Source organism: Rhea pennata, chromosome 12 (genome assembly GCF_028389875.1).
Source record: "Rhea pennata isolate bPtePen1 chromosome 12, bPtePen1.pri, whole genome shotgun sequence".
Taxonomy (NCBI): Eukaryota; Metazoa; Chordata; class Aves; order Rheiformes; family Rheidae; genus Rhea; species Rhea pennata.
This window is the reverse complement of record NC_084674.1, coordinates 2,312,440-2,338,473: the sequence shown is the minus strand read 5'-3', so window position 1 is coordinate 2,338,473 and position 26,034 is coordinate 2,312,440. Positions and strand designations below refer to the sequence as shown.

Sequence of the window (26,034 nt, the reverse complement as noted above, 5' to 3'; positions counted from 1 at the left end):
ATGCAAATGAACAGCTTGCTTGATTTGATGAAAGATTTTGATTACTTTACAATTCTTTTGGAAATCGTTTAAGCTACATCACTTTCCCATAAAAGCTAAGCTAGAATGTGTGCCACATCAGGGCTTTGGTGACCTGGGGCTGTTGCATGACTTTAAAAGAAGTTGTTCCTGTGTACATCATTCATAAATCAAAATTTCGTTTTCTGCCAATTATAGGGTACATTTGTCATCTTTTCTGTTTATTGGTGCATGGAATGTACTAAAAAAAACCTGTTTTGTACAGTGTGTGTCGGGGAGGGAGGAAGGGAACAACTATGCCCCAAAACATAAGTGCAATTGTTGCCTTTGCCCATGATTAGATTTCTTTATCAGTGCATGTAATTTCTAATGAAAATGGTGATCCAAGAGGTATTCATCATCAGTTGCCTTTTTTGGCTTCTGTTTGTCTACTGGTGGAATTTATTATCTACTGTGGAGCGCTCAATGCTGAGGTCAGGTTATTTTAAGTTAATGCCATTTAAGGGATTTAAAATCTGGGACACTTGTCTGTCTTTGGTATCAGGAATCAATGCTGTTTGAAAAGCTGACATCTAGTGGCCAGAGGAAATGCTTACTACTTCTTGAATGACACAGGTAGTGCTGTCAGTTTTGTTATGTGCTTTTGAAATGTATCCAGAATCTTAGTGTATTCTCTAAAAATATGATAATTTTCTTTGGAATAAATTTGGTGCCCAGTCCTGTGCAAGCATGAAAGTCTTCTCTTAGATCGTTGTTGGTGGTTGAAGGCTTCTAGTACTTTAAGAAGTCTTTTCTTGACAAAATATTTTGAACTTGAGCAGAAATAATGTTTTATTTCAGTAATAAAAAGGAAATTGTCCTGAATTGCAGTTTTGAATATATTTTGGAGCTTAAACGAGTAGCTGTATTCCTGGTTCTCCTGGAGAAAGAGCCAGGAGAAACTCCACCTACCAGAATTTCTTTAAAAAAAAAAAAAAAAAAAAAAAAAAAAATTATGTGTTAGGAAGTTTTGTCATCTTCAGCTTACAGTATACAGAAGGCTCTTCCTTTGTGGTAATTAAACTTTGTCCTGTGTTCTTCAGATTTGTCTCACAACAGTTAGGACAAGAAAGGAGAATAGACTTCCTGGCTTGAATTCTTTTTCTTCCCTTTCGTCCTCCATGCATTGGTCTTTTGTTGTCTTTCATGATTGTCTTCTCATAAGAGCTTTTCATCTCATATTTTATTCATTAAATTTGTCAGATTCAAGTCAGAATATGGCTTCTGTGTTGTTGCTATACTTCAACTGTTGGATCTTCTAACAGTACACTGTTTTCCCCCAAAACTCGAAGGAGATTGGATACCCAGCTTCAAATTTTCAGTTTTTCTAGTTCTATGAAATAATTCTACAGAATCTTGGGTGCTTGACCATGCTGTTTATAAAACAGCTAGTGATTGAATGGTTTTCCTTTAATTTCAGCATGCAGCAGATTTGGAAAAGAAACAGAATGAAACTGAGAACAGAAAACTGCTAGGAACAGTTATCCAGTATGGCAATGTCATCCAGGTAGGTTCTGGGCATCTTTGAAGCTATATAGGATTTTGCTGAAAATCCTTTGTTCAATTTGACTTTGAAGTTGGGAAATTCATAGATGAGAGCACATAGCTTTGCATGGTCTGACAATGTCCTGAAGTGTGATCCAGTGAAGCAAGAACTATATTTGTGAACTGTGAGGACATTGAGGAAAGTTATTTATTTATTTATTATTATGGGTAAGTTGCACTGTTTTTTTGAGGTCATCGTGTGGTTGCTTTCTTCAGGAATGTTTCTTTCCTATGTCTGTCTTGTACTTGACCATTTGAAGATAGCACATACCGAACACTATAATTCCAGATGTTGTTTCATGCAGTCAGGCACTGAGATACCAAATAGTGAACTGGCAAAATCAGAAGAATCAAACTATGTAAGTAATTGCAGTCCCCTTAAGCAAGAATTTACTAGATCCCAGGGAGTTACATGTTTGAGGCAGAATATCCACTTTTAACTAAATGATGAAAAAGATGGTAGTATCCATTTTCAACTGATAGGATTACAGGCTTCAAAACAAAGAAGAATGCTAGGTTTTTGCCTGTATTTTCCTTGTGGTAGAAGTGTTCTATGAGTAATAATTTCGTTAGTCAAAAGATTTTTCAAAAGCTGCTGTCTATGTGATAGTACTTGTTTGCAGAATTTACTGGAAATCTAGCAGCTGTTGGTTTGAATTGAACGAAGTGGGACCTGGGACTGGCCTCTTACACCTTACATTTGCACGCTGATTGCGTGTGATCCGTGTGAGATGTTATGTGGTAGAGGGTCTGAGAAAGGATTTTTTTGAAAACAGTCTTCCAAGAAGAGTAAGGTTTCCTGTTAAGCAAGTCAGAAAAGCAAAGCAAATGGAGAGCAACCTTACTTCTCACCACTCCCTTCCCAACCAGGGAAAACTGAATTTGTAATATTTTACAACTTTTGATCCTGTATTTCTGAGCAGTCTGTGACAGTGGCACGAGTTTTCTTATGTGTTTACCCCCTGCTGGAGAAGGGATGACTGAGTGTCTTTTATACTGTAGGACTGTATGTATACTGAAAGAAGTCTGAGTGGGATTGTGCCTGAACTCACCTTAATATTCATTTAAAGTCATTTAATTTTTATCATGATTTCTGTGTATTATTGTGGATGTTTTATGCATACTCAATATCTATTGAGGGGAGGAAATATGAGCATTCTTAGAACTGAACTCTAATTCTTATTCTAGCTGCTTCATTTAAAAAGTAACAAATACTTAACAGTAAATAAGAGGCTTCCAGCTCTGCTAGAGAAGAATGCTATGAGGGTGACCTTGGATGAAGCTGGGAATGAAGGTTCCTGGTTCTACATACAGCCATTCTACAAGCTACGCTCCATTGGGGACAGTGTAAGTGCTAAGAAAAGCTGTTGTTTTCCTGTAATCTTTTTTTTTCTTCTTTTTATTTTCTTTTTTTTTTTTTTTCCCAAGACCTGTTTCAGGAGCTCTTTTTTTGCAATTAATGAAATGCACAGATTTTTTAATGTATGCTGCTGCAGCAACAACCTTTTCCCTATGCTGTAATGAGGGGGAAGGAACATTACTATGGTAACTAGTATTTTGGAAACAAGGAATGATTTTTAACCTTGGAAGGAATAAGGTACCTAACTACAGTAGACTTTCAGAATTTCTGTCCACTTTGAAGTGGTAGGAAATGTTGAGTTGCTTCAGTGGATTTAGAACAAAAGGCATCTTGGTTTTTAGTGTTGTAAATTTTGAATCAAAATCTATCATGATTTTATATTTGAGGAATGAGTTGGTAATGAGGTTAAATGATTTTGTTATTTGAGGTAGCTCAGAGTAATTGGTTCTGAACTGAATGCATTACCTTTTAATGTTTTCATCTGTTCTGTACTAATCTGAGGCACCTGGATAGACTGTTTAAAATTAGGAGAGAACACAAGATTTGGTATGCTCTGTGGTATATCTCAGGCATATATCTGGCACCTGAACACAGAGGACTTGATCAAAAGGGAATAATTTATATAGTAGACTGGCCCCATGTATTTTGGTGCAACTATTCCTTTTCTACACACAAGATAGGTAAAGCCAAAGCATAGATTAATGCAGCCTTAGTGGTCATTAAGCCCTTTCAAATCCCACTGATTTGCAAACACTTTATTAAGAAGAGCAGTTCCTGTCAATACAGAGAAAGCTTTATTTATTTATTTTCAGGAAGACTTCATTCTGGAAGAAGGAAAACACAGGACCTTTACTGTCCATCATAAAGTGCATTTGTCTTGAGACTTACGCCAGTCTGGTCAAGAATGATTTTTCAAATGGGGGTGTCTTGAAGGATTTTTGACTGACCTTTTACTATAGCAATTATTTGTTAAATGTTAACCAATGAAACAACTGTATGGAAAGTAACATTTGAGTTGCAGGCTGTGTTCCTTCTCCAAGCTTCTGATTCTCTTTTGAGCCTCTCTTTTTCTTTCTGAATGACTGAATATGGTAAACTGAATTCTGGAACAATCAGAATTCCAGTTTTTATGCTCAGACTGGTATCTCTCTAATCTGCAAGAAGATTTCTTCTTTTCACTCTCATTAAATAGTTTTCTGTGGCTGCAAGTTTGTGTCTGATACCATGCTTATCTACAGGTTGTCATTGGAGACAAAGTAGTACTGAATCCTGTCAATGCTGGCCAGCCTCTTCATGCCAGTAGTCATCAGCTTGTTGATAATCCTGGATGCAATGAGGTAAAGGCAGAAAGACTGAACTGATAGTACAGGAGTTTGCAACAACTGTATAAATCTGTTTCAGCTAAGGTGGTAGAACTTGTGTGTTATGAAAAAAGTTCTGCGTTACGGTGTTAATGGGTTATTTTTGTTTTAGAACAGTTATCTGGTTACTCAGCACCTTAATAAAGCTACTAGACTCTTCTCCTATCTTGGGCCCTAGACAAAGATTTAAGTTTTATCTCTTTTGATTGTCTAAAAATAATACTTTTCTTCAAATTTGATAGTCATGGTACAATGATGTGTAGTAAGCTACTTTATAAGAAGTCAACCCTCTATTTTCTTGGGACTGAGTTCAGGAATGGCTTTCTTCTTCTAGAGTAATACAACAGGGACTGCAGTATTCTATTGAAAATCATGTAAAAAGTAAGATTGTAGCTTGTGGCAGTATCTTATGCAGGCCGTGTGCACATTTTTGTATGGCTAATGGTTTTAGTTCTCCTTTTAGGTGAACTCTGTGAATTGCAATACAAGTTGGAAAATAGTTCTTTTCATGAAATGGAGTGATAATAAAGATGATATTCTTAAAGGGGTAAGAGTCAAAACTTGACTTGATTATGACTTGTGCAGGGATGCATAAGGTCGGCATTGATCATGCCATCTGGGTTTTGGCAGGGGGACGTGGTGAGATTGTTTCATGCAGAGCAGGAGAAGTTTCTGACCTGTGATGAGCACAGGAAGAAGCAGCACGTCTTCCTGAGAACTACAGGGAGGCAGTCAGCCACTTCTGCAACGAGTTCAAAAGCACTGTGGGAAGTAGAGGTAAGAATGGTAACCAAGCTTGGGGGTGGCTGTGGAGTAACAATACCGTTTCTGTTTAAAAACTGTATGCTTGAATTTCTTTTTTTAAGTACAAATCTTGCTTGCATTTGAAGTTTAATCTTAGAATTCCTTTACTTACTGTGCTTTATTTTTTTGAGAAATGGAAACTTAGTTCTGATTTCTAATGCCACAACAGATCGCTCTCAAATGCGTGTTCTTGACAATTAAGAAGAGGGGACAGAGAAGTACCTATGAAGTCATTTTCTCACCGGTCACCAAAACCCCAAACCAACTAATAATTTCAGCTAACTGCTATGTGTACTGAGCACACTATTTTTGATGTTGAATATTATGAGTGTGCATATCTTTATCTGATAGATTACACCTCTTTGCTAGTCTCTGTGCGTTGTTTGCCTGGACTGTATTTTATTTACCTGGCTTTTAAATAGAACAATTAACATGTTGGCTGCCGTAGGCTTCTTAAAATACCCTCCCCACATTGGTGGTATTAGGCTAAACAGTTGTTGTATATTGCTACAAATCTAAATGTTTGCCATGTGTCCTGCCTGTGAAACCTATAATAGTTATTGTAATGGTGGATAGATACTGGGAAATACCTGTTTTTATGTACAGATTTTTGCCTATTTCGATTGAGAGCTTATCTAATTTAGGGACTTTGAAACATTAATGCATTACAACGCATCGGTGGCTCCTGTGGTAACTGCCTGTGTTGTATGCAGTAACGCTATAATAAATGCTGTATAGGCAGTTGGAGATGAGCTAGTCCTTCCCTAGGCAGAGGTCAACTATGCTGGATTTTCCCAGTGTACTCAAACGGTGGCTGATACGCAGTAACTGATCGTCAAAGTTCTTAAATTCTGAAGGTGAATTAATGGTGTTCTGCTCAAAGTATTTGCTATACTGTATGATATTCACGCATGAAAGGTTTTTGTGTGTGATTGTTGTTGTTGTAGGTTTTTTTGAAGGTGGTTCTTATTCTGTTTCCTCCTAAATTTAGGTGAAATACAATGGTGTTTGAAAAAGCAGGTCACTGGTATGTAGTGAAAATCTGACTTTTCTGTCCTTACAGGTGGTGCAGCATGATCCTTGTCGTGGTGGCGCAGGATACTGGAATAGCCTTTTTAGATTCAAACATCTTGCTACTGGACACTACTTAGCAGCAGAGGTATGTGTTGGAAGTTTCCTTAGGAACTCTGCCTTTCCTTCCTCAGTATTTTCTTTGTTTTATATTTTCTGAAAATATCTCATTTCCCAACTTAAAAATTGAAACAGATGAGGGAAGGAGAGAGGTGTTTGGGTCCTTAGTATTAATGCAAAAGTAAATGGCTAGACGTAGGAAACAGAGAGGCTTGCAAGAATACTACAATGCAGGGACAATGTTGAGCTCATTGCACTTCTTATATGAATTCTAGAGACAGTAACTCTTCTCTTGCAAAGAATAGACCATAAATAGCATCCTGGCATGTGGGTAGTAGAAATCAAGATGAATTTACTAATAGGTGAATAAATTTTAAATGACTGAAAGTCTTTGGGGGCAAATGAACTCAACTACTATTGGTTTCTCTCAATCAATGATTTCTGAACAAAATTGTAGTTGACTGTAAAGTGAAAATGCAGTTAAGGTTCAGATCAGTCTTATAGACAGCTAAGCATTATCAACAGTTTCTAAGTGTAAAATAAGCAAGTGTTTCTCTCTCCATGGTTGAGTTTCTTCTTTCCTCTGCCCATCTTCCAAACTTCAGGAGTTCTTAAAAAAAAAAAAAAAAAAAAAAAAAAAAAAAACAGAAGGCCTATAGCAAGTTGGAGGTTAGTTTTATGAATTTTACTATCTAACACTTGTAAAGACTTACTAAAACTGCTTTTGTTTACTTTAGAGCATAGACATATTAACATGACAATATACAAATCTGTATAATTAAAAGATGCCCTGGATATAAGAGCACATAACAAGGCAGAAAGACTGTCTTGGCCCCTGCTCTTGACTTGAGAGCTTCAGTAGAAAAAGTCCAGATTAAATATCCCAGTTTTCACTCTTCTAATTGCAGATTGTGAATCAGCAGTATTTTGTTACATGTACACAAATCCTTTTCAATAGTGATTCATTATAGAGCTTTTCCAGTAAATCTTGGGTTCACTAATCAGCTATGGCAAAACAAAACTACAGTCTTCCATTGTGCAAAAATGTAGCAGAGGATATTGCTTGGTTGATCCGTGGTTACAGTAGTGTTTGTTCTAAAAGATTTTTGCCAAGTCATAACAATTTTTAGAGCTAATTTGAAATTGAATTTGGAATTTTTTAAAAAACAAACTTCATAACCCCCTATCCTTGTTCCTTCAGGGGTTATCCTGAGCTAGCTAAATCTCTCTGCATGCTTGCAGATTACTTAATTGCTCAATTCCTGGACAGACAGATGCCCAATTAAAAATGAATCAATTTGTATAGTATACTTGTTTTGCATGTCTGGTAGTTCTGTAGCAGTAGAAAAAATTACATCTTTTACAACATAAATTTAGATCTTGCTGAGGTTGTTTCCCACTTCCAGGTCTAGTAGAGTTTTGACATGCCTGTGATTCTGTTTCATCAGGTAAACCCTGACTATGAGGAAGATGACCAGGAGTGTCAATCCTCAGTAAGTATAGGCAAGAGTATAATCTTGCTGCTGGTTGAGGAGGGCTTGACACAGGCCCTAGTATTTAACTGGCCAGTGCATAGATGCTCCAGGTTTTTTTGCTAGTGAAGAATATTTAAAAATAAATAAATAAATAACTTAATCATCTGAAGGCTTTTAAGGCCTATCTCTAAAGAATGGATATTGAGCACTGGAATAGGTTTTAGTGACGAGCAATGCACTTTGGACAAATATTACGTGTTATGCCCTACCCCTGTTCTTTGTATCATCTCTCATTCTGTCTTCTCATTTCATAAACCCTTGCTACCTTGAAGCTTTCTCTTTTCATAGGTCTGAAAAATGAGTTGCTCAAGATGAGACCAGATGTCACGTGTCCCTAATGGGATATTCATGTAGTGCTGTGCAAATCAGTCATCTGACCTCCTTATTTAATAAATGAATTTCCTTCCTCCTTTTTTTAACTTGTCACAGGAAAAGCGTGATAAAAGGTTTAAAGAGCAAGAATGGCTGGGAAAGAATGATACTAACGCCATTCTTCTGATTTTCCTGTGAAAGCAAGCCGGTCTTTTTCAGTAAATGTTGTTGTATCAAAGATTGAGCATCTTTCCGCTGCTTCATGCTTATAGAAGCTTCTCGTTGACCTCAGTGGCAGACGACATTGCTTCAGTGGCTAATAGCACATAGAATTGGAACAGAGCTTTCCATTGTGGATCAAATTTTTTAGTTGCATTAAATCTTAGGTTTATGCCAAAAACCTGTATTTCTAGGTCGTTAGTCTGTGTTACAGAAGATCTGTTCTATTTGGGAATGAGAAAGAACTGCTCATCCCCTTTTTAAAAAGGAAAGCAGGACACTAATACTTGAAAGTCCAGCAGGAAGGAATTTAACTGGTTATTTCTTGGAGTAGAGAATTTTTCAGTAGTATTTTGCAGTAAACACTGATCTTCTGACAGTTTGATTTCAGTAAACATACTGGAAAAGAGAGAAGTAATATGAACAAAAAATCCTAAGAGCTATTGTTGGGGGGGGAATCCGATATTGTTGATTTTTTAAATTAATCTGTGTGGAAACCTGTCCTACCAGTATCATGCCAATGTCTGCTTCCGATAATAAGTGCAATAATAATGATATGCACTGACTTCACATATGTGCTTATTTTTTCCTTCTCTTTTCACCGCTAGGTGGCAAAAATAGACCAGAAAGAATAGTATGAAAAGCACATGGTTTATTTGTCACGTAAAATTACTGCATAGTTGAAAATTTACTGGTGACAAGATGGTGTGTGCTGCCTATTCTTGCTTTGATACAGTAATTTGATTCAAGTGTGAGCTATCTGCAGGACTGCAAGTATCTTTGCACAGCTCTGTTTTGTTCTTTTTTTTCCCCTTATACCTTAGAGAGCTGTACAGGAATGAACCTTAAATGGCCATGGATGATAATCCAGCTAGTATTTTTTCACCATTGCAGGGACTGCTTCTATCAAATCTGTAATTGTTTTGATGGTTGAAGTTTTAGTTCTCCCTACATTGCCTCACTTATGACTTCCTGCTCCTTGTTTTTAACTTTACCACAATTTCTGTAATTGACCACTTTATCTCCTAAGGTGCCAAAGGTATTACAGATTGTGAATATAGAGCAGCTGCCTTATTGTGTGGATGAAGGAGGCAACTGAGACTGAGAATTCATTCCAAGTGAGTGAATTTCTCGTGGTTTGAAGCCTCCAGATGGATTCCTTTGAGTGTATAATTGCTTCCCAATGTGTATTTTTGTTCCCTATAGCTAACTCTGTTCCAGTGTGCAAAAGCAAAGACTTTAAATGTCACTACTTTGCAGCCAGGTTCACTGACTACAAATGTGTTAACTGCAGAGTATCCTGAGGCACAAGTAACACTCTAGCTTTTCTCTATGTTTAAGTATTGCAATGCCTTACATGAAGACTTTGAAAGACAGGTATTTAAGTGCTGGCTCCTCACTAGGTCTTTTGGATGCTTACCTTGACTGGTGCCAAGATCACGAGGAAGCTAACAAATTGGTTGCTTGATCTCTTTGAAAAACTACATTGAGGATTTAAATGTTTATACATAGACAGCTGACTCGTTTATAGCTCTGACTCTTTTGTCAGTTAGCAGTTTTGTTTTATTGAATAACATTAACTGGTAGTATTCTCTAGGAAAGGTTTTGGAGAAAGTTGTGGTTCCTTTTTCTCAGTTTATTTTTCCTAACTCCTTGTCCTTTTGTCAAAAAAATCTAAGGTTTTATTCACTTGGTTGATGTTAATATCTTTACCTTAAGAAAAGAGATGAGTAATGTACTGCCACCTTAGAAATCCAGATTTTCTGTTGCCATGTCCTTTGTAGCACATCCATATGTTCAAGTGCATCATAAGCTGAAATGTAAACAGTGAGACAGCAACTTCTTGATCAGCTTTTGCTTCCGTTATATGTGGTTGATGAGTGAGAGTCTCATTTTTATTGCCGAAGTTTATGTACCAACAATCTTGCTGGGAAGTACCGTTGTGGATATTTATATTTGCAGCTCACTAAATTACTTTGTTAGGGTGATAATTGCAATATGTTAAATATGTTTCAAAAGCCAGTAGTATGTAGGATGGGGATTTTAGCAGGTGTGGGTCATGTGAAACTGGTCAGTTCCTAGGGCACTGTGGGGTGAGTGGCCAGGGGATTTTTAGTCTCTTTGGCACTGTCTGCAAGACCAAATAAATGCTAAACAGCAAAGGTTGTGTTTATAATCCAGAATGCTTACAAGTTATCAATACAAGGGAAGGCGAAGAAAGGTTTGGCAAGAGCAGGTACTTCTTGTTTCTTCTAGTATCCTAAAGCAGAGCTGTCTTTACCAGTACTTGGAGTGCCTCGGAGCTGTGTCCCCAAAATATGGGACATGTTTATTTAAGATTAGGTAGATGAGTCTGCAGAGCTTGGTCTGACTGTGCGATGGGACTTCTTCCACAGCTGGATCCTGAGCAAGATGCCTCCAGGAGAGGCTTGAGCAGTGCGCAGGAGAGGATGGCATACTCCTTGGTGTCAGTGCCTGAAGGAAATGATATCTCTTCCATATTTGAGTTGGACCCTACAACGCTGCGAGGAGGAGACAGCCTTGTCCCCAGGTACAGCTAAGAATACTGTTAGAACTGGCCATCTGCCATGGTGATTATTGGGTTTGGGTTTTTTTGTTTGTTTTGTTTTGTTTTTTTTATAAAGCTGTTTCCTGCTAAGAAAGAAGTGGAACTAGAGCCTTGGGTCTCCTGTAATAAGTATTGTGTGACCTATGTGTATCGTGTTTGCTAGGACATAATATACAGTATTTGACACTTCACTTTTTGTTTTTATAGTTACCTAACTTCATATGCATCTCTTGCTACTTAAAAAATTTTGTGCAGTTCAGTCATATGCAGTCTGACTGCAGGCCCTTTGCTTTGTACTCCCGCTAGGAAAACATGGTAAACTTGTTCAACTCAATTTCTCTCAGTGAGCCTTTAGATTATCAGATGTACTAACTCAGCGTAAGTTCACACGGCTGCCCAAATGCAGCAGTCCTGGCTGTCTGATGGCTCCTTTGAGCTGCCACAGCGATGTGGAGAGAGGTGGTTGTACTGCAGCTGAGGCACATCACGTATGCTGACCTAAAATGCTCATCCAACTATGGCCCACCAGGTTTTATCCAAAAGCTGCTACCTGCAGAACAGTCATTGTCAGAAATACTCAAAGAATTCTATTTGGGAACTTCTGTCTGAAAATGAACAAAGACTCACTGAAATTTGTTAGAGAAAATTGTTGAATGCCAGTCCATGCAATGCTTGCACTTCAACAGGCCTCTGATGCTGGTACAGCGCTGGCTCTTTGTACAACTAGTCCAAAACTTCTCAACTTAGAGTGCATGTTAGGGAGCAGAGTTATGAACTAAAAAATAGAGGTTTATGGGAGGAAGCTAACAGCTCAGCTATGCGATATTGTACAGAAATGCGAGGATATCGAGATGTTGTCAAAAAGATGAATTTAATGTGTTACTGTGCATCAGTTGAGTTGCAGCAGCTGAGTTACTGCAGCAAATTTCTTTGTTCACGTGTCACAAATGTGACACGAAAAGAACCATCATAAATCCTTTCATAGATATGGGGCATCTTATTGATTAGTAGTAATCTGGTGCAATTTCTGGCACCTTAAGCTTGTTCATGATATTGCATATCTTCACCTGCTGTTGTTACTGCTAAGAGCAAGTTTTCAGAACAGAGATCTCTTTTGAAGTAAAACTTTGATTAAATAAAGTTACCGATTCAGTACAGAGAACAAAAATTTTAGAATGCAGGTGATGTGGATTATATGTATGCTTCTGACACAAGCAAATAATATTAGTATTATTCAATATTGCTAGTAATACTAGCAATATTGAATGTACTTATGTTCCTAATTTTGACCTTTCACATCTAATATTTGTAATTGTTGCATACTAATCTGTGAAATATAAATTAGACTGAGCTCAGCAAGTATGTAGAAACTTCTCAAACTTCTAGTAGTGTTCAGTAAGGTCTTTTAACTTGCCTTTTAGTACTTGTTACTATGTAATATTTTAAAATATTTCTTGTGATGTTTGTCTGTATGTGCCTATACCTGCATGTGCATGTTTGTGTTCCATTTACTGGATTTACTGCATTTTTTGAAATAACTTTATCAGAGCAAACTCCACCAACTTCCTTTTTGCCACATATTTGCTGTGTGTTATCTGAGTATCTCTGGCTTTGTGAGCCTGGAAACAATGTTCAGAAACCATTCTCAGTTACCAGCCTTCCTCCCTCTATCCCGTCAAACTCTGGAAGTAAAGTGACATCTACTGTAATAGGGATACAGTTCTATTTTACATCTGGGCTGATATCTTTATAAAGGGTAATTGAATACTTCTTTAGATGAATATATATTATAAAATAAGGAAACAATCTCATTCCTGTTATGATATGCACCACGTGTAAGAGTTGGGTTCTTTGTTTTGTTTTGTTTTCTTTCTGTTGTTCCTGCCAACATTTTGGAATTTTAACAAGCCTAAGATTTCCTGTCTGGGAAACTGATAATGAAAACTTCGTCTTTCTTGCAGGAACTCTTATGTCAGACTTAGACACCTTTGCACTAACACTTGGGTCCATAGTACCAATATCCCTATTGATAAAGAAGAAGAAAAACCTGTGATGCTTAAAGTAAGTCTTGTGACTTCATTAACAAGTTTATCCTTTATCTCCTGTACTTCCCTGAAACTGTTGTCAGTAGGAGAACTGCCAGTCGCTTGAGACTTATAGTTCTACTAGGCTTGTCAAACAACAAGCAGAGTAACAGTAATGAATAGAGATTATGCAAGATGTGCCTTAAAGGCTTGCATCATACTTTAATAGTTATAGTTTTCAATTTCGAATGTAAGACAGTTGTCATGAGGTTTTCCTTACTGTTCATGGCAATGTCTTCAGTCTCATCTGATGTTTCCTCCTGGTTCAGGAACACCTATAATATTGAATGGAACAGTGCTGTTCTCAAAGTTTGGCTTTAATCTCTAAGTGAAACTGTTTCAGAGCATGGCTTTTCTTCTGCTTTTAATATCACTGAGTATGTCATTCACTACTTTGTTTTCTGCCTTTTTAATTTAATAATAAAATTACTTTGGATTTTAGATTGGTACCTCTCCAGTGAAAGAGGACAAAGAAGCTTTTGCTATAGTACCAGTTTCTCCTGCAGAGGTTCGGGACTTGGATTTTGCAAATGACGCAAGTAAAGTTTTAGGTTCCATTGCTGGCAAATTGGAAAAAGGAACAATAACCCAGAATGAAAGAAGGCAAGGAAACAAATTTGGAACAGATAATGCTGTTTACTTTACCCAGTAACTGTTTCTGTGAAATTATGTCTATGTATACTATCTTCAGAAGAGAGATTTTTGTTTCCTTCTTGATCTAAAAAAATATATACACATACACACCCGCACACACGTTTGATAGTTTTGTAGTTGACTCGTCTATACTGAAGATTGTCCAGCCATATTCTGTCAAACCCTCCCCGTTGCTCTGTGAAATCAGAGCATGAGAACTACTGCTCTGAACCCTGGAGGAATAATCTGCAACATACCTTTCTTGACGGGCTTTGCAGAATGCGTGTGGGAATTTATAATCCATTTTCTGAAGACTGAACACATGACTTCTTGCAAATCCTCTGACAATGTATGTGAAAAGTACCTAGCTGCATAAAAAGGATATGCAGTCTGCTGCATAAAGCTAGGTCCCATATGCTTCCAAATTAAATATATTTTATTTGACCTTGGAGAGGGTTGCCTTGAAACCCTTGGGTTTTTTTTTTTTTTTTTTGGGGGGGGGGAGGCATTTTAAAATCTGCCAAATAGAATTTTGTGAGCGTATAATTATTCTAAAATGGTTATGGTTAGTTTAGTTTAGCTAGACAGTTTGTCTGTTAAAGCTATAGCAATAGTGGGTACTTCTTCCTATTTTAAAGTTCTGTTCAAGACCGTGGTTTTATCCAACATCTGGATTAGTCTAGTTGATGTTCTTCTGTCACTTTAAATATATGCAACTTTACATTTTCATTGTTCTTCTAGCAGGTGGAAATTATAGTCTTGCATTAACAACTTCTGACTCTTCTATAGATCTGTTACCAAATTATTGGAAGATCTGGTCTACTTTGTTACTGGTGGAACTAATTCTGGACAAGATGTCCTTGAAGTGGTGTTCTCTAAACCTAATAGAGAACGACAAAAACTGATGAGAGAGCAGAATATTTTAAAGCAGGTATGTGTGTGTGTGTGTACATACATACATATATATATATATGTATATATATATGTATGTATATACACATATATGTATGTGTGTGTGTATATATATATATATTCCCCCCCCCACCCCCATATCTTCTAACATCTACCTACAAGAGTGGTTCTCAGAATAGAGAACGTAATAACCTGGTCAAATTACTGAGACCAAAAGATCTTTCAAGTTTTTAGCTTTCAGCAGGCTCTTGGTCAGTTGACCTTTAATCATGCTGTTTCTGGAAGAAATACTAGAGAATGTATGGCTGGATAAAAGTGATCATCAGCATTATCTATAATCTATAGATTACTCTATGACAAGGGAACTGTAGTGGATTTTTGACATACCTTACAGAAATTTAAAGGCACTGACACAATGCTTTTACATTAATTTTAATCAAATGAAGACAATGTCTTATGGGATTTTCTTTCGCTTTTGATAAATCCATAGATTTTCAAGTTGTTGCAAGCACCGTTTACGGACAGTGGTGATGGCCCAATGTTGCGACTGGAGGAACTTGGAGATCAGCGTCATGCTCCCTTCAGGCACATATGCCGGCTTTGCTACAGAGTGCTAAGACACTCTCAGCAGGATTATAGGAAGAATCAGGTTGGAAATATGTCTGCAATATTCAGAGGCACTAATGTTGTTCCAGTGCTCCAAAAAATAAAGCTAAATGGGGGCAGGTTTAGCTCAGTTGGTTAGAGCGTGGTGCTGCTAATGCCAAGGTCGTGGGTTCAGTCCCCGTATGGGCTATGCAGAGGGTTGGACTGGATGATCTCCTGAGGTCCCTTCCAACCTTACCATTCTACAATACATCCTGTTTATTAATCCCTACTCTACTGTGGAGTTCTTCTACAGTCAGCAAGAGATTTTGGGTTGCTAATTCTTGCTTTATCTAGCATCTTTCATCTCTATCAGAGACTACATACCATGTAATTAGGACTGGTTCTCAGGGAAATTTGAGAAAACTGGAGTTAACTATTGAATCCATGTGAATTTTAAGATTTTATTCAGACATATATACTATATGCTCTGTTAAAAGTTGATCTGTGAATTAAGCTCTAGATATTTGGTATTAGTTATTAAAAACAAACTCATAGGGGTAAATAAATGCTTTGGAATGAAGGAGAGGTTATCTGTCATTGTTTGCTTTCTCTCAGAGGAAGAAGAATTAGAATCTAATCAAGAGTCTCTCTCCCTTGGATATTGATATTAACAAGACAGTTGTTAATTTTCTGTTATTGATTTCCCTTCCTCTCCCCCCCCCCCCCCCCCCAAAAAAAAATATCTGAAGTTTACTCCTACCACCTTCCTCTTTCCCTTTGTTTCAAAGGAATACATTGCCAAGCAGTTTGGCTTCATGCAGAAACAAATTGGCTATGATGTCTTGGCAGAGGACACTATTACAGCACTGCTTCATAATAATCGCAAGCTCTTGGAGAAGCACATCACTGCTGCTGAGATTGACACATTCGTTAGTCTTGTGAGGAAAAATAGGGAGCCCAGGTAAGATTTGTGTTTTTAAGCACATGATCACCCTTTTCCTCTTAGTTTTCTGAAAAAAGTTTGATTTGTATTTGCCAAGCTATGAGTAAAAGAACACATTAGTTCACTAGTTAGTTTTTGGTACTCACCATAACTTCCCACGAGGGCAGCAGTTTCACTCAGCAATCTTAGATTGGAGTTCTTAACACTTTCTATCTGAAATACAGATTACTTTAGTCTACAGATCTCAGGAAGAATTGATATCCTTTTGGCTTGTGTTTTTCAACAGGTTTTTGGATTATCTCTCAGATCTGTGTGTTTCCATGAACAAATCTATTCCAGTGACACAGGAGCTGATTTGTAAAGCTGTACTGAATCCAGCAAATGCAGACATACTTATTGAAACTAAGTAAGTTAATGCCTTTAAAGATAGTTTTGCTGGTGTAAAGTCGAAGGAAGGTGATTCAAAGCTGAGAACAATGCTGGCGTGTTTAGAGAAAGGAGTTAAAAATGTGTGGGTCCTCCACAAATACACCATAAATGGATACAGATGGCAGCCAAATGCATGACAGATGCATTCTCTAGCCTCCAATCACAGAAATCTTCTGGATACCTCATGTTTGATAGAAGTAGACAAGACTTCTGGAAGAAACTGAAGGCATATATGTGGTTTTAAGCTTTGTACATGAATATGATTAAAAACATAGATGCGAGAAGTCTTTGAGGATCGCCTGTACAACTGGCTATGCAGGAAAATGTGCAGGGTCCCATGGGTCTGATTGTTTCCTGGGCCTCAGGCTCTTCTCTACTTTGGCTGAAGTAAGTGAGCACTTCTTGGGTGTATGTGCATTGTACTCAGCTCACAGCGGAGCAGACATGCATCTTTGCACACTTGCTTCTCCTTCTGCTGTTATAGATTTGGTCCCCACTTCTCAGATTGTCCAGCCAGTGCCAGAGCTCATAGTGGGCACCAAATCCCAGTTGTCTGTGTAATGATGGCCTTATTTGACATGTGAAATAAGGCACAGATGATCGTATCAAAATACAGAAAAAAGGAAAACAGGACTTTATCAGGTAGTATTTAAAGCCTAGGTGGATGAGAATTCTTGCAGATTTAATTCTCTTCTTGTTTCTACATCATGTGTTTGTTCTGACCTTATGTATTTGATTTTTGATTTGGATTTGAATCAGATGTGCGACCTTTCTTTTGTTGAAGAGCTAAAAGCCCAAATTGCTGCCTCAGTTTTAATAACTGATCTCTAATTATTTTTGTCACAGAGGAAGAAATTGTTATCCGGTTGGCATTTATAAGCTAGTGAACTGATTAAAGTTTAGATACTACTTTCACCAAATCTTTTGCTGGTCTGTTGAATGATCTTTGAAACTGTCCTCGTGTGAAGATGTTTTTGAAAGTCAGTTAGCCTTGTCTTTGACTCCTGTGTTCCTTTAACTTTACCAGAATAGAATTAGTAACTTTTATGTTGCCAGTGGATTTTAGCAAATGTCTTAAAAGCAATGTTCTCAGATCTGCATGGGTCTTGGCAGTCTGTAATCTAACCTCATTTCATTCTGGCAGGTTGGTCCTCTCTCGATTTGAGTTTGAAGAAGTGTCGAGTGGAGAAAATGCCTTGGAAGTTGGAGAAGATGAGGAAGAAGTGTGGCTATTCTGGAGAGACAGTAACAAGGAAATCCGCAGTAAGAGTATCAGAGAGTTGGCTCAGGATGCTAAGGAAGGGCAGAAGGAAGATCGGGACGTACTCAGCTATTACAGGTTAACAGCATGTGTAGTAGTTGGCTAGGAAAGTACATCAAGACTGTCAGGGAAGCCTTCGGTTATGTAGGCTTTAATTGATTCTCAAAAAAGATACTGGTGTAGTGGGCAAAATAGCTGTTAGAGAGTGAGGATGAAGTCTCTTTGAAGTGTGAGCTAAAAGTGCCAAGTTATTCATGATAAAAAGTCCAGCTATATGAGTATGATTTAAAACAGTTAAGCCTTAGAGTGCACTGAAATTGAGCGGCATTTAATGCCTGTATTTTGTGCTTGATTTTGTAATAGGATGGATATTATCACAAGAAGAAAGCTTGTATGTTAACTATTTAGGTTACCCAAATTCAAATGTTAGTTTGGGTGGATAAGTGCTTGCAGGAGGAAAAGGATTTCAACTTGCAAATGGCTTTGCTTTTGATTTTAAAGAACTTCCTGCTTTTCTCCCTGCCTGCTAAATTTCTCTCTAACCTCAAAACCTTCAGTGATCTTGTAGTTCTCAGCAGGACAATATATGAACTTATGAAAACGCCACAAGAAGTTTGCTTTGATTAATACAGTGCTCTTTTGTACTGCTTTAAGCTATGCTTTTAGCCGTTTCTAACGTGAAGCAATGTTTCCAGATGACCTGACAAGACACTAAGTTCTTGGCACAGTGTAAGATCAAATTTCAGTCCAGAGCGAATTCCTGTGTCTGGATTATAAACTTGTGAAAATAGTCCAACAGACTGAACAGTGGTAGTACAGAAAGTACAAATATTTTTATGTGTGTATATATATCTTTTTTGCATTGTCTCTTACATTGGAATGCTTGATGTAGCAGACTTCCTCATATATGGGTTTTTTTTGGGGGGAGGGGCATATTAGATGGTTGAACTCAAGGAAGACCTGTCTTGTAATAGATTTCTAAAAGAAAAAAAAAAAAAAGAAAAATCCATGTGCTTTCAGAATGGACTTCCTTGTTTCTTTTTTCTTTTTTTTTTAGTAAGATTGCTAGCATTCTTAATTCATTCTAGTCTACATTATAGACTAATGCATATGCTCAGAACAAGGGTTTAGGATACAGTTTCCTCAAATTCTCTTGAGGAGCACTTAAAAGGACAAAGAGCTTGCTTTCAGTTAAATCATTTTTTTTTTTTTAAGACACTACTACTCAACGCAAGCTGCGGTGAACACTTGTGAATGTTGGACATTTGGTTTGTCACCAAAAGTTCATTTGTCAGTATGTTGAATATGCATAATTTAAATGCTGTTGCTTGCTTTATGTTTATGGGCTGAAAGCTTAAGAATAAAGTTTAGCTTTTGTCCACCTATTCTTTGATTGAAGGGAGTAGACCTCAGTAGTATATTTAATCATGTACTTAAAATTAAGTGATTCTGTAGTCCATCTACTTTGCCTAAGTGAACAATTTCAGCTTGAACATCAGTAAGTTCCATCTTCTACAGTGTTTAGGCCAAGTTCCTGTTCTTTAGAATTGCTCTACAGGTTAAAATAAGTAGCATTACTTCTATCTAACTATCAGGAAAATATGATGACCCTTTTATTCCATTTTTCTATTTTGCCTTCTAGAGTTTGATAATTTTTAAAATTGTTTTCATAATTATAGCTATGCTACTGGAAAATCTATGTATCAATAGACTGAACCTTACAAGAATGTATCAACGCTGTACTCAGTGGATACTCTCAGAAATGAAAATGTAAGATGCCTTTTTTTTTTCTCTCCCTCCTGAAGATACCAACTAAACCTCTTTGCTAGAATGTGCCTTGACCGACAGTACCTGGCCATAAATGAAATATCTGGTCAGCTGGATGTAGATCTCATTCTCCGTTGCATGTCTGATGAAAACTTGCCATATGATTTGAGAGCATCTTTCTGCCGGCTGATGCTTCATATGCATGTTGATCGTGACCCTCAAGAACAAGTAACACCGGTGAAGTATGCTCGTCTGTGGTCTGAGATACCTTCTGAAATTGCTATTGATGAGTAAGTACTTGCTGGAAAGGTGTGGAAAAGGAAATTACATCACCCTTGATTTAAAAAACAAAAAAAATCTGTGTGTGGGGGAAGCAGATCAATTCTAAGCTAATGCATTGTTTATACTGTTCCTGTTTAGGGGAAAAAAAAAAAAAGCAAATCACACGAGTTAGTCTCTGTAGTTCTGTTATTCAAGCCCTGTAACTTCATTCAAACTACAAGGCAGTAAGTGTTTGGTTGGTTTGTTTGTTTGTTTGTCGTCTCCCCCCCCCCAAAAAAAAAAAAAAAAAAAAAAGTGCTGTGATCAGTGCTGCTCTGGTCAGGTGACCTCACTCTGAGGAGAAAAGCAAGGGAGGAGTGTTTTGCTTTTCCTTGTTATGCTTTTATCTGCCTTAGAGACGACACTCTTCAGGGTAAATTGTCCATACAGTAGCTAGCACCATCAAAAGCAAAAACAAAGGGTAAGAGGCTGAAACAAGTGATGTACTGGATAGAGTCATTTTCCTTAACCTCCTGTGGAAAGTACTTTGGGACAATGGTAAAAACCTGTACAAAATCACAGTTTGATTGGAGACCTGATTACTTGACCTTGGGCTTATATTGACACTTTGTAGTACAGATAACCTATTCAGTTTTTTTTTTTTAATTTGAAAGAATTGAACATTTTGTGTTAAATATTGGGACTTCAAGTCTTTTCAGTATTAGTGTTGGGACTTGGTTTCTTCTTATTTTTTTTCCCCTCTTCTCTCTTTGCTAACCTAATTTTCTTTTCTAAAATACAATAGATCATATTCAGGTTTAAATGCAAAAATAGAAAAACAAATGACTTAAGCTCTGGCTGAGGCCACACAATGATGTGTGATCAACTGGAAAAAAAGATAGTGATGGAGATTCTCTTCTTAAAATGCTGTCTGCACACTCCAGAAGCCAACCTAATATTTGCATTGAAAAAAAATCAAGTCTAGTAGGTTTTTTCGTATCAGTTTTTTTTTTAGCAATAATGGCATCCACAGTCAGCATTTCTTGGCCATGTCTATGCCCCCATTAGTGTTACACATAACTTTTCACTGTTTCCCTTGGAAAAAAAAAGGGGGGAGGTGTCTGTCTTATTGGGACAAAATTCTTTTTTTGTTGTTTTTTTGTTTTCTTCAGACTTTTAAATAGTGCAAAATGAGCAAATGGGATAAAACAGCAAAAGCCAGGAAATTATGGTGTTGACTTCCTGACTCCCTCATTTGGATAAATTGTTTAACAGCATTTAACTTTTCTTAGATTTTGACAAGCCAGATAAAAATTGTGTTGGGGGGAAAAAAGCCCTATGTATATGCATGCTAAGTTTTGTTTGTTTTATTTTTTTTTTTTCCTCTTCAGCTATGACAGCAGTGGAACTTCCAAAGATGAAATTAAGGAGAGATTTGCGCAAACAATGGAATTTGTAGAGGAATATTTAAGAGATGTGGTGTGTCAGAGGTTCCCTTTCTCTGATAAAGAGAAAAATAAGCTCACTTTTGAGGTAGTTATCCAATTTTGATTTTATCCTTTTTTGTAAAATGTTGGTACTTTAAGTGCTGGGTAGATTGTCAAGTAACGAGTGAGCAAGCTCTTCCTTTCAAGTGTAGTTCTTTCTCATGCAAGTAACCTCAGTGAAGTTTGTGACAGTTTGCAGTGTTAACTCTTGAAATACGATTAATGAATGCGAGCTTATGTCTTAAATTTGCAGCAGCCTTGTTTGCTTTGTCTGCTCTCAGTGTGATTACAAAATCAAGCTTTACTGGCATAAATATTCTTGAAAACTAAACTATGCCTGCATATGAAGGTATTCTCTAGTGCTTGCAGTATTGCTGATTTAGAGAACGGTACAGTGTCCGGTGACTTTAAGAGCCATCTAAAGTAGTCTGTGCAAATAAAATGTAGCAAATGCACAGAATAGTATTCCCTAAATAACTATTAATTAAAAAAAAAAGGACATCTAATTAAAAAAAAAACCCAACAAAATCCCACACAGACATTTGAAGGATTTACTTCAGGTGATGAAGCTGCCCTAAATATTTGCATTATAGTTGAAATTATTTGCATGGATTTTGAAGTACTACATGTGGAGGACTTGAGGGGAAACTTAGTTACTTGGTAACAGCAAGCTGTAGTCAATTTTTTTTTTTTTAATAAAAAGGAGAAAAGAAGCATCTGTATAATCCTTCTGGTCTTGCTGTATCTTCCCTTTTTTGTAACAAGATAAATACGATTTTGTAACTACAGAATATCAGCTGCAGGTAGAGACATTTACTCTAGGCATTACAGTATTTGAGGACAAGTAGAAAACTTGCTGATAAAAGGCATAATTATACAGTGTTGTTGAATTACGAGGTAGCATAATACTGTGACACAGCCAAGTTCATCTTTTCACTGTCTTAAGACAGCTTGACTTTGAATTTTAAAACAAAAATAACAAAAACACAAAAAAACTGTTGAGTATTAATCGGACTTTTTATTTTTTATTTTGGTAGGTTGTTAACTTAGCCAGAAATCTGATATATTTTGGTTTCTACAACTTCTGTGACCTCCTCAGACTAACCAAAATCCTCCTTGCTATATTAGACTGTGTGCACATCACTACCATCTTCCCCATTACCAAGATGGCAAAAGGCGAGGAAAGTAAAGGTAAGGTGAAAAACAACTGATAGAATAGAGAATTCATTGATGGTTTCTAGTTCATCTCAAAATGTTAGTATAGTTTCCCAGTCTTCTCTTTTCTATCCATGGAAGGCTTAGTTGTAAAGCTGAGTAGTGACTAGGATGAAAGAGTGAGAGGGCAGAAGTTTTCTAAAAATTCTAGTGTTTTTCTGACTTCTGTCTGCTTCAGGTATTTAGATGTTTACCTGCCTTGTTTAATGCTGAGACAATTCCTCTTCATAGGACATGAAGGGTCCTTGCCCTGTTAATGCAGTCCCACTACACCATCATAACTTTACATATTTACCTACCTCTCTGAAGGGAGCAATGTGATGAGATCAATCCATGGAGTTGGTGAGCTGATGACCCAGGTGGTGCTCAGAGGTGGTGGGTTCCTACCCATGACCCCTCTTGCTGCTGCTCCTGAAGGTAACGTCAAGCAAAGTGAACCGGAGAAAGAAGACATCCTAGTAATGGATACTAAGCTGAAGATAATTGAAATACTTCAGGTAACAGGGATTCAAGGAGTACGAGCTAGTGTAGCATTGTATGCTCTCTTACTCTCTGCATGAAGGCAGTGCAATACTGCCTTTTAATTCACTCTTGCCTTGTGTGCATCTCGCTCAAACTGGTGAAGTGTTACAAGGGCAGCTTTTTTTTGGCAGGCAGCACTCTTCTAGCATATGACAATGTTATATCATGACTGGAGTTGTAATTTGTGTGGGTGGTACCTGGATGAAAGAGTGTAATAGAAATGAGTTTGCAATTGAGTACTGCATATTTAACAGTAATTTGTAAATATTTGGTTTGCTGAAGCAGAGAGCTCATACTTCCCTTACTATCTCGGTAGTTTCATTGAATCTACCAAGCTGTCTTGACTAGTGCCCTGAGGAAGGGAATACACTTGACACTTAAGACTTTTACAATCGTCAGCCTGAAGTGTTTTTTATATGTGCATATTCCCTAGCTTCAGGATAACTTCTATTTCTGGCTTTTTATAGTTCCACTCCTAACTCTTCTGGACAGGAAGACAAAAGGTTTTTTTTTTTTTTTCCCTTTCCCACGGCTCTCTCTTGATATAGTTATTCCCACAGAATTATTACATGGAAAATAAGCAAAATACCTCTGTCATTCTCCTGTCTTCCCTCCCCTCAAAGCAAAAATGTCTATTCTGTTTGGTAACTTCTTGGGCAAATTCATGTAAACCAAAATGCTGTGAAAGCATGCTTAGCAGCAGGAAAGTCATGGTGTGCCTTCCCTGTGCCTCTGTGGGAAGCTTCACGCATGCCTGGGTTTGAGGTTATGCCCTTCCACTCAACAGTAGATGCAGCATGTAGAGGAGGCTTGATTCATTCATTATTTCTAAGTTTAATTAAATCAGAAGTTTCTCTTACATGGCCTGGTAAGGTGCAGGAGGTATTTTAATGTATTAATATTCCATCTGTTACCATGAGCTGTTAATCCTGGCATTAAGAATCAGTCCCTGAAATAGAACTTGGTATTTTTTGCATTGTACTTCTTTCAAGAGAGTTGTGATGCCAACAAAAAGGAGAATCTTTCTTCTGAGGTGCATCAGTGCTAATGAAGCTTCCAGTGCACCTGACTGTTACTTGTCTTACAGCAGCAGGTTTTGCTGCTGTGATTATGGCATTAGCGTGGCTCTTCACAGCTCATGTTAAGCTTTCTCTACCACAGACCTCTGGGAGTCTATGCGAGCAAGATGATGTTTGTCTATTAGGTTCCTGTTAATTTAAAATGGAGATAGTGATGCTTCCCTTCCTCAGGGAGGTGGTGTGAGGATGCATACTTTGGACAATAGGAAAGGATCAAAACTCTGTCAGAATCTTTTATTCATAAGTATTTATTACTAAGTGCATATCGTTATACTGTCAGTGGAATCACTGAAGTAATTCCTGAATTTGGGGAATTTTTAAGAAATACTTCTGTGTACCTCTTCAAGTGAAATCCATGTTTTTACTAGGCAGATCTTGCATGTCAGTAGCACTGCATATGTACAAATTGTCTGTACATGTGCTGGTAGAAATAGACATAGAATTTTAACATTCTTGCTGCTTCCGTGTCCTCAGTTTATTTTGAATGTGAGATTGGACTACAGAATCTCCTGCCTGTTATGTATATTTAAGCATGAATTTGATGAAAGCAATGCCCAGATGTCTGAATCACCCACTGGAAGCAGTAATCAGGAACTGCCAGCTAATGTACCAGGTTAGTTATTTTGCAAAGGGTAAATTTGTGTGTTCTGGAAGACTCTTTAATCTTAGAAGCTCTAGTTGGATGCTTGATTCGAGCTCCTATCTTGCTTTGGCATGTGAACAGTCCTGCTAAGTGAAGTACCCTGCTGACAGAGGGAATAACAGTAGAAATCATTTCCATGTACTCCAAACAGAACCCAGGACTTATTTGTACTGCCTCCTGCCTGTTTTCACGTATTAAGTGTGACTTCATGCAGAGACTGAGATGTGCTCTTTAGTCAAAATCTGACATAAACACCATAATGTATGATCATCATGGACTTTGAATTCAGTCTTTTGCACTAATGTTTCTGGGTGAAGGAAAAAGACTCCCAAAGTAATCAGATCCTCTCTCACTCCACCCAGTCTGATACCTCTGCTCTCCCAAATATTTTTCTTTCATAAAGACAAGACACGTAACGGTTACCGTATCTCAGTGCTGCTAGACAAAGGTATGCATATCTAAGGTATTGGAAGAAGAGCTTTTCATTACCAGTGTTACTTTTGATTGAAAGCAGGATAGTATTTTGGATTTGTAGAGTAATGTTAATTACTGTATCACTTTTCTTGGGAAAAAAATTTTTCATAGTTGGGACCTGTAGCAGGAAGGCATTACTGGACTTTAAAAGTGCAGTTCATCATTATACATCAAACAGTTCCCTAATGTATTGGGGCGACATACAGGGAAGAAATGCATGTTTGTTGTGCAATATGTAGCTGATAAACTTCTAAGGGAAAAAAAGTCAAGCACTCTTTTACACTTTTTTTAATTCCAGATTATTAATTATAGTCAGTGTGTATCAAATGTAAAAGACTTGTCTATTGAGCAACAGTGGTATTAGTGTCATTGTTCAGTTTATTGTTTAGAACTTTTAACAGCTCAAGTTCAGTGTGTTTGTGGGTGACCCTCTCAGAATGACACTAATTCCCATCAGTCTCTTTAAATGCTGGTGTTATAATTTAAAAATAGACAATAGAGGATTAAACATGGATGTTGCTGAAGTGATTATACAGTTTAACTTGTGAGTTGAGACTAGGTTAATTTATTGTTTTATGTTAGCTTTTCAGATCGCTTTAGTAATCTCTTGGTGTTCCTTTCAGCTCACTATGACCCTCTTGCTCACACTTGCCTCACCACTTACTACATAAAATGTTTTTAGGCTGCAAAAATATCTTTGGTTCAACTCTAACGTAACTTATTTGTCTTGTTTTTATTTTCTCAGGAGCCCTAGACTTTGAACATATTGAAGAGCAAGCTGAGGGGATCTTTGGTGGAAGGAAAGTATCTTTTCACTAGTAATAATTATGGTTGTTCAGTTCC

The 26,034-nt window shown here is 37.4% G+C and overlaps 1 protein-coding gene across 1 annotated transcript in view; it reads left to right on the top strand.

The window, feature by feature from the left end:
- ITPR1 (inositol 1,4,5-trisphosphate receptor type 1) overlaps window positions 1-26,034 on the top strand; it is a 188,199-nt gene that overhangs the window by 57,618 nt on the left and 104,547 nt on the right. Inside the window, exons 6-26 of the mRNA XM_062585659.1 lie at window positions 1,478-1,564; window positions 2,791-2,949; window positions 4,201-4,299; window positions 4,787-4,870; window positions 4,954-5,100; window positions 6,191-6,286; window positions 7,707-7,751; window positions 10,721-10,875; window positions 12,855-12,954; window positions 13,420-13,580; window positions 14,400-14,541; window positions 15,013-15,171; window positions 15,899-16,071; window positions 16,340-16,459; window positions 17,627-17,821; window positions 19,549-19,800; window positions 21,163-21,304; window positions 22,296-22,449; window positions 22,783-22,970; window positions 24,549-24,687; window positions 25,937-25,995. Of these exons, the coding sequence (XP_062441643.1) occupies window positions 1,478-1,564; window positions 2,791-2,949; window positions 4,201-4,299; window positions 4,787-4,870; window positions 4,954-5,100; window positions 6,191-6,286; window positions 7,707-7,751; window positions 10,721-10,875; window positions 12,855-12,954; window positions 13,420-13,580; window positions 14,400-14,541; window positions 15,013-15,171; window positions 15,899-16,071; window positions 16,340-16,459; window positions 17,627-17,821; window positions 19,549-19,800; window positions 21,163-21,304; window positions 22,296-22,449; window positions 22,783-22,970; window positions 24,549-24,687; window positions 25,937-25,995 (2,856 nt within the window). The remainder of the gene's footprint in view (window positions 1-1,477; window positions 1,565-2,790; window positions 2,950-4,200; window positions 4,300-4,786; window positions 4,871-4,953; window positions 5,101-6,190; window positions 6,287-7,706; window positions 7,752-10,720; window positions 10,876-12,854; window positions 12,955-13,419; window positions 13,581-14,399; window positions 14,542-15,012; window positions 15,172-15,898; window positions 16,072-16,339; window positions 16,460-17,626; window positions 17,822-19,548; window positions 19,801-21,162; window positions 21,305-22,295; window positions 22,450-22,782; window positions 22,971-24,548; window positions 24,688-25,936; window positions 25,996-26,034) is intronic.